At 46.4% G+C, this 8,008-nt stretch overlaps 2 protein-coding genes across 2 annotated transcripts; one reads left to right on the forward strand and one right to left on the reverse strand.

The window, feature by feature from the left end:
• Positions 1–112: 112 nt before the first annotated feature.
• Positions 113–4,528, reverse strand: LOC128722000 (autophagy-related protein 9A). Its single transcript, XM_053815810.1, has 12 exons — positions 4,384–4,528; positions 4,142–4,319; positions 3,846–4,053; positions 3,650–3,774; positions 3,456–3,583; positions 3,199–3,383; positions 2,946–3,124; positions 2,747–2,878; positions 2,516–2,669; positions 1,336–2,426; positions 1,143–1,245; positions 113–1,071 (listed from the first exon to the last, which is right to left on the reverse strand). The coding sequence occupies exons 1-12, from the start codon at positions 4,526–4,528 to the stop codon at positions 829–831; spliced, it is 2,871 nt and encodes a 956-aa protein (XP_053671785.1). The 3' UTR covers positions 113–828.
• A 2,250-nt stretch (positions 4,529–6,778) lies between these two features.
• LOC128730731 (eukaryotic translation initiation factor 3 subunit F) lies at positions 6,779–8,008 on the forward strand. Its single transcript, XM_053823810.1, has 3 exons — positions 6,779–6,902; positions 6,983–7,129; positions 7,208–8,008. Exons 1-3 carry the CDS (start codon positions 6,779–6,781, stop codon positions 7,798–7,800), a joined length of 864 nt encoding a protein of 287 aa, XP_053679785.1. The 3' UTR covers positions 7,801–8,008.

The raw sequence follows: 8,008 nt of genomic DNA on the forward strand, positions 1-8,008 counted from the left end.
AACGTCCGAAAGTCCTTCGATAAGCGAAATTTGCGAAAGCTGTCTGCGGCAATGCAAACACTGTTAAAGCGTGGAAAAATAATACCATTGTCGTATAAAATGTTTAAAAGGTTCGATTTATTTTATTCAAACAATTTATCGCAGCATTTATTTCCACAGATTCTTCATTATTTTAAGGGGGTGTGTCATATACACCCCAATGTTCAAATCATTTCACTATCTCATTTCATCAGCTCGTTACGTAGGATACATTGGATTTTCTATGTACAATTTTTTTCTTCACTGTAGCACTTTATTGCATTATAACCCTTATCGCCTACGAGCCGTCAGAGTGGTATCGTGCCATTTTTACAGTTTGCAATAATTTACAAAAAGTATCTAGAAAGAAGGACAAACGCAAGCAGAGGCTTCACACATCCGGGCGATCGCGTGGCTTACGTAAGCACAGCAAGCTTGATGCAAAAACGTTGTCTTAACGAGCTTAATGTACTCATGTTTAGTTGTTCCCAGGTTGGTAGGATAGTTGCCTATTCGTTCGTTAACGAGTAAGATTTTTGGCTATGTTGGCCTGCGTTAGTTATCCTGCTCGTGCCGTAACGAACTTATTTACAGAATCATGCGCATCCACACACACGCACACACGAAGCCGGCTCGGTAAGATAAATGTACTCTTCGACGTTTCAATCCTTACACACCTAACACCAGTAACACCAGATCACATTGTCTGCTTTTGGTTCATCGATACCCTTTCTCTCGTTTCATATCTCATTCATCACAACAACCCAGCTAAGTGTCCGCCGCTCTTCGTTAGACCCACTCCGCCTGGTGCTATGATTTTTTGCTTCCAAGCAAAGGCGTGCGTTCGGCGGCCACGATCGATCCGCTGGTACCGGATGGTCCTGCCGTTTCGCTACCGGAGATACCGATTGTACGTAATGGATGACTGACTAGCGATGGTTGAGCCGTCGTGCCGAACGGCCGGAACCGTCCGCCACCAAATGGGCGCTGGAAGTAGCTGGGTGCCGGTGAGCCCATGTCAAGCCTCAAGCTGCCACCACCCTGTCGTCGCAACTGCAAATGACCACAAAACGGTTAGAGATAAACAGTATGCGATTGAGGCAGTAGCCTCTCACGATCCTTACGTGATTGTGATGCAACTCGTGCAGGTACAGCGTGCTAAGACACATGTCAGCGGTCGTAAATTCGTACGGTGCCGCAACATTCGATGGCATTTCGCCATAGATGCTAAGAGGAGAAACATACGAACGTAACATTAATTCTTCTCCTTCGGATGTATCCTTATCCCAAGGGGCCACAAAACTGCAGCGTACGTACCTCGACAGTAGCCCATTGCGGGATCCATCTGCCGGTCCCTCACGTCGGGACATCCCACCACGGGTGCTGAAGACCATCCCGTCGGTGTGCGACACATATCGGCTTCCGTCCAGTTCCAGCTCGGCTGCCATTGACCCGTGGACAACGCTGGCGGTCTGGACACGACTGCTGCTTGCAGGAGGTACCTCCGGTGACAGCGACAGTGCGCCCGTTTCATCGTCATTTTCGTTGATATCTGCTAGGAACGTACTACGGCCCGGCATTGGCGCTACCGTGCTAGCGTCGGTTAAGTTTTGCTGCAGCATACGCTCAAAATCGTACGACTGCGGCGCGAAGTGGTACTGGTTCGACGATTGCACTCCTGCTCCGTGTTGCCCTGTCTGCTGATGTACCATGACCGATGGCGCCATACTCGGCCCAAAGGCGGTTGATACGGGTGGCACGGGGGAACCGAACCCACCGAGATGCATCGACAAACCGAGGTGTTGCGAGTTCGACAGATTATGCGTCTGCAGGATCGGTTGGATGATCGACGAATACTCCACGCCCATGCTTTCCATGGACAGCAGGCTTTGCCCCATGGCCGTAGGGTTGTGTAGGCCAAATAGCATGCCGCGCTGGCGATTTAGATCCTGTATCGCGTGTCGCTTGATGCCTTGCACGAACTGCTTCGCTTCTGGAGGCATCTGCCAGGTGGGATTGGTGAGGGTAAAGTGCACGAGCGACAGCTCGATTTTACCGTGTTCGCCCTGGTTGTACGGTGTGGCACCAACCGCTGGTTGTTGGCCGGTGGACACGGGTTCTCCCATGGCTGGTGGAGATCTCGTAGCATGGCCACCGACGTCATCGGGGGACACAAGTGGCGTTTCACTTTCGCTGTCCTTATCGTCCACTACAACAGGTATCTGCCAATCCGGGTTGCCGTGTTTGCGAACGTCCATCTGGGCGAACGAGCACACGTCACCGACACCAACCACGTCGACGGTGAAGTTCCGGAAGAAATCCACCAGCTGTTGGGATTTTGGGCGTAGATCGGTGAGTAACACGAAGGGAGCCACAATTGGGCTAAAGAGCTCGTTCAGTATGTACATCTGTAAAGCGATGAAAAGTATCCCATTATCAGGATTTGTTTCCTGTGCTTGCTGTGTTCACCTTTCTCGTTACAATCTCTGTTACTTACAATTTTGAGTTGGAAGAATAATTCAAATTTATCACGTACGAGTGAACTATGCGCGTGGCCACGCCAGGATGCGGGTAGATAATGCACATGGGCCAGCACATTTCTTAACAGCTGCTCCGGGCACCACACCAAATTCTCGTCCGGTATGCAAGATCTGCAAAGTTATAGTCAAACGTATTGTTACTACTAATTCGAAACCACACAGCTTGATAACGCATTTGAAGATCGCACCTTGCAATGACGCTGATCATTCCTAGCACGGTAAAGAGCGTAAGGACGTGCTGCACCTGAAATACGTCCTCGTCATATATAGCTAACAACAGTATCAGCGAAGCTACACCGCCAGCGTCGAACGCAATATTTCTGTGGAATGGAGAGAAAAACTGTTAGTATCCTGTCGTATTTCTTTGCAAACCGGAAGGTAACACACCTGGCTATGACGGTTAACAGGGGCGATGAGAATGAATTCATGTACTTCACAGCCGGTCGATAGGCACGTGTAAGCCGTGCGTCCAGTTCGTGGTCGAGTTCGTTGAAGTGCCTAAGATAAAGCTTGCCATACTGCGACCAGCATCGAACACCCAGGGTTCCGGGTTCTTTTTTGATGAGCTGCAGGCGAATCGAATTCACACCACAATTATTGATTATTATCCCGATTTCCATCAATCTACAGATTAACTTACGTCGGCGTAGTTGAAGAAGAAATACATTAGCTGACAGATAAAGATGAAGGGCGAAAGGACAACATTTGCTACGGCGACCCATAGAATTTGCTTAGACAGCTTCGCTGCCAGCTCGTTCCGCATGTTGGGCCGTTTGTACTCCTCCCGCAGATGCCAGTTGTTCTCGAACGGGGACCAAGGTCCCCCTAAATGAGACGGTAACAAAGGATTTAATTATGCGTTCGATTTTTAGCTTACTAATGCGCAGGAGTACGTACAGAACAAAATTAATCCTATGTTGTAGCGCAACGCTTGACTCATTAGAACTACATCTCCTAATAATGGCAGCTTCTTCGTGGCTGGTAGCAGTGATTTGTTCATCATGGCTACCATATAATTTTTAAATCTACAACAATAAAAATATGCATACCCCATTAGCATTTTGTAAACGGAAAATGAGTCGGTATACTACCTTAAAATTCTATGATAAATATCTAGCTCAGTCAGTTGCTCCTTGTTGATACTCATCTGTATCTCCGATTGCACTTCTCGTATGCACTTTTGAACCTCGTGCCATGTAAGATTGTCCAGATCCGCCTGCAAATGTGAAGGAAATAACAATTTATGTTAAAAACCAATCAACAACCCTTCCAGCATTTTCAACCTACATCCTTGATCTTCAGCGCTGTGTTGTAAAACATTTTAATGTCCAAAAACTGGAAAAATTGGTAGAAAAATTTGCACAATCTAAAAACCCAAAACAAGAAGGCCAACACTAGGGTCAGCCACTGAAACATGCCGAGATTGGCGGCACACTGGGGTATATCGATCATGGCATCGCCCAATGACACTTTCGTTTCGTTTGTCGGCTTGTCGCTGCGAAGAGATTAGGTAAAGACGACAGTTTTATTATGCGAAACACCGTGAAACGGACCTAGCAAGGCTTCATTGGGGCATAGCTTACCGAAAAAGAACATCATATTGAACGCAGTTGAATAGGTAGGTGATGAGCAGTACGACAAAAACAAACTGGAACAGCTCGAACATTTTCTGCAGCATCATGACATTGAAGCCATGCTTCTGGTGATAAATGTACACCCGCGTGAAGAAGGAATCCAAATCCTCAATATGGTTCCATCGGGCTGAAAAAAATGAGAAGATTAGCAAATGACGACATCGAACCATCGCTGCCGACAACTCGCACACCTTTGCCTGTCTCCGGGACGACGTGTATCACTTGCGGTGTGTCCTCTTCCTCGATCGTCGGCGAGCGTTTGTCCGCGAACGGGTTTGTGTCCTGGTTCGTCAGTGTGTCGTAGGTTTTAGCGTCGAATTGTCGGCTTGTCGTCATTTTGGAGATGTCGGTTCGGTTTGCCACCAACAAAGACCAAGTGATACTGAAGGTATAACCGGCTTCCGTTACGGTTTGTCGAACATTCAAGAAGTCTGAAGCCTGCTTAACGAGGAGCCGACGGATGACGGTGTATTCACATAAAGGCGTGGTGAAACAGCATCAGAAACATCTGTGTGAAGAGGAGTACAGAGGGTAGATTAGATTTCGCCAAAGGTACCGAATAGGCTTTTGTTTGCATTGCTCGCTTGGAAATCTGAAAATTGGAACGCCATTGCACCGACGCAACAAGTACTAATGAGGAAGCTTCGGGGAGTATAAAGTTCAGCTCTGGTAACATTTCATTGATAATGCATGTTTAGACGAACCGCAACATCGCTGTGAATTGACTAATCACACATCTCATCATGTCGAGGAGGCCTACAAAGTAGAAACCTGACGAAGGAGTTCCGAATCTACCGATGGCACGTCAAACAAACGTAGCACTTTAGCTGTCCTCATACAAATTCAATCAAAGGTTACTTTGTGTACACTATCGCACGCTCATCAAGGTTCACATGTCATCGTAGAGTAGACATTGGGGAGTTTTGCAAATGGCACAAAGCCCACGAAGCGCAGAATGTTTTGAGTTGCGTCGAGTCAAGTTCAGTACTCGATATTAATCACTTGCCTCAAAATGGTTTTTATAAAACACAGCCCTAAATTGAGGGCAACTCGTAGCCAATACACCTCGCGTTTTCTCGCTCGCACCGCCGAAAGGGATGTGATTTATTTGCGCGATTGTCCGCGAGTGCGTCACAGCCTGGTTTTTGAATTACATTTAACCCACACGTATTGACCGTACGAAAACACTAGTTCTTTTTCAAACGCCAGTTCAGGAGAGGATAGCAGCATCGAACTGGTACTTCGATTGTTGGAAGGGCATGGACACAATGTAGGGCTTCTATTGCTACCGAGGATTGGCGACGCGCAGTACAGGTGCGACTTTTGTTTTAACATGCACGCGCACAAACAACTTGCACTCGTCGTACAGATGTTGTTATGCTCGCACCACCAGCTGATTTTCGATCGTACAGGCGAGAACCACGACATTTCGACTTGCACCCCACTAACACCAATTGCATCGGTAGCCCCGTGTAGGACAAGTTATTTTCGCATCACTGTTGATATGTTAAATTTTCTTTCTCTCGTATCCAGTTGAACGACCTTCGGAATATTGTAAACGAATGGAATCAGCTGAATGAGGAAATGCGAATGGTAATGATTTAGCAACCGTGTGCGTATGGCGTAGTAGGCCACCGTCTGTTTGGCACAGTCTCGCCAGGCTGCTTCCTACTTCCTATTTCCAATAGCTCACTTTTTTCGCTTAGCCAACACCTTAGCTTGTTTGAACAAAGAAAGCACAATGGAAGCGATAGCGCGGTCTCTGAATTTTTTTCAAACGTAATTTCTCTCACGCACGCAATTGAACGAGAGCTACTCGGGTTATGTTGTCCTGAACACAAAAGCCCACATTTTTCACCTACCATGAAATAACCCACAATAAGAAGAGCGATGGGTTTACCACGTGGAGCAAATACTATTTACAAAATTTTAACTGTTTTTCCGTTCCCGATTTCGCAACTTCCTATCGAAGATGAACAACATCGCTTTTGCGACTTTCAGTAAATCTGAACGTGTTTTTATTGCTTCTTTGTTTATATTATTCCTTTTTACTAACCTCTTTTATCATCAGCCCGCACAAGGTTGGCCACTGGCACATCTTAAGCGCATGACAGACATAATAGTTTTTTATACGGGAGAATATGCGTTTATATTGCTACCATCTAAAAAAAATAATGCAAAGAATACCCTATTTCGTATCAAGCATAAAATTATGCTTCTTTTGTTAATATAGAATAGATAATATAAAACAAATTGTTTATTCAGACGCTAGCGCCATTAGCGGCTGATAGCTCAAACTCGATCTGGTGTTACATCTGCAAGGGTTAAGGACATTTGTATATCAGTTTTAATGAAATACGAGTGTTGAGGCGATATAATATTCAATTTTCTTACATTTTATTTATTTTTCTTCTAATTGTATGTGCCATGCATACGTTTTATAAGGTGCGCAATGCTTTAGGATTCGTATTCAGTGAACAAGTCGTTTGACAACATAAAAGACATATGGGATTGTCAAATGTTGCCATCTTGTGTCAAAATCAAGACAAATTGGCCATCGTGTGTTTTCTTCAACAGTCTACCACCATGTCGACGATCAATTTGCCGCTGAATTTAACCGTTCGCGTTCATCCGGTAGTGCTGTTTCAAATTGTGGACGCATTTGAGCGACGAAATGCCGACTCGGAACGTGTTATCGGAACCCTTCTCGGTAGGATACGGTTGCAACCTACCGCAATCGCCACCGATGCAAAATCATAACCTCAAAAACATAATGCTCCTTTTCCGTAGGCTCTGTCGACAAGGGTGTCGTGGAAGTGACGAACTGTTTCTGCTTGCCGCACAAGGAGCACACTGATCAGGTAGAAGCAGAGCTGGGTTATGCTTCCGATCTGTACGAACTGAATCAGCGGGTCAATGCTTCCGAAAACATTGTGGGTGAGTATGCGCTATGAAGGGGGACAATGTCCCCAATGACAAAATCGTAGCATACGACTTATACGGTATTGTTTATAGGCTGGTGGGCGACTGGCCAAGAGGTCACTAACCACAGCTCGGTCATTCACGAATACTATACACGTGAGTGTCAGAATCCGGTGCATCTAACGCTGGACACTTCGCTCACCGGTGCCAGGATGGGCATTAAGGCGTACGTTTGCGTGTCGCTTGGCGTGCCTGGTGGCAAGAGCGGGTGTATGTTCACGCCGATCAATGTCGAGGTTACAAGCTATGAGCCAGAGATTGTCGGATTGCAGCTGTGTATGAAAACGGTCGGTCTGCAGTCAAATCCGAATCGTCCACGCACGGTTTCCCCGATGCTTGACTTAGCGCAAGTGACCGATGCGTCAGACAAACTGCTAGCACTGCTTGGCGATGTGCTGACATACGTGGAAGATGTACTGAACGAAAAGCAGCAGCCAGAGAACACGGTTGGCCGTGCCTTGCTTGATCTGATTCACTCGGTGCCGAACATGACTGGAGATCAATTTGCGCAAATGTTCAACTCGAACGTTAAGGATTTGCTAATGGTGGTCACGTTGTCGCAGCTAATTAAAACTCAACTTCAATTGAACGAAAAGCTCACGTCACTGACATCGTTCCTCAACTGAAGCATTGCATGACGGTACAGCATTTCCAGCCAGGGCAGTTTGATCTGAGGTGCACCAGACGACACAATAGCCGGTACTGTGGGAAGCATAGCGGAGACGAGCGTTAATCGGAAAGTTTCCGGGTACGGAGAACGATAACGATAAATTATTCCAAAATTGAACACCGTCGAAGGGTATTAATAAAAAACAGCGCTTTCGCGTTGTATAA

This window comes from Anopheles nili, chromosome 2, assembly GCF_943737925.1.
Source record: "Anopheles nili chromosome 2, idAnoNiliSN_F5_01, whole genome shotgun sequence".
Lineage (NCBI taxonomy): Eukaryota > Metazoa > Arthropoda > Insecta > Diptera > Culicidae > Anopheles > Anopheles nili.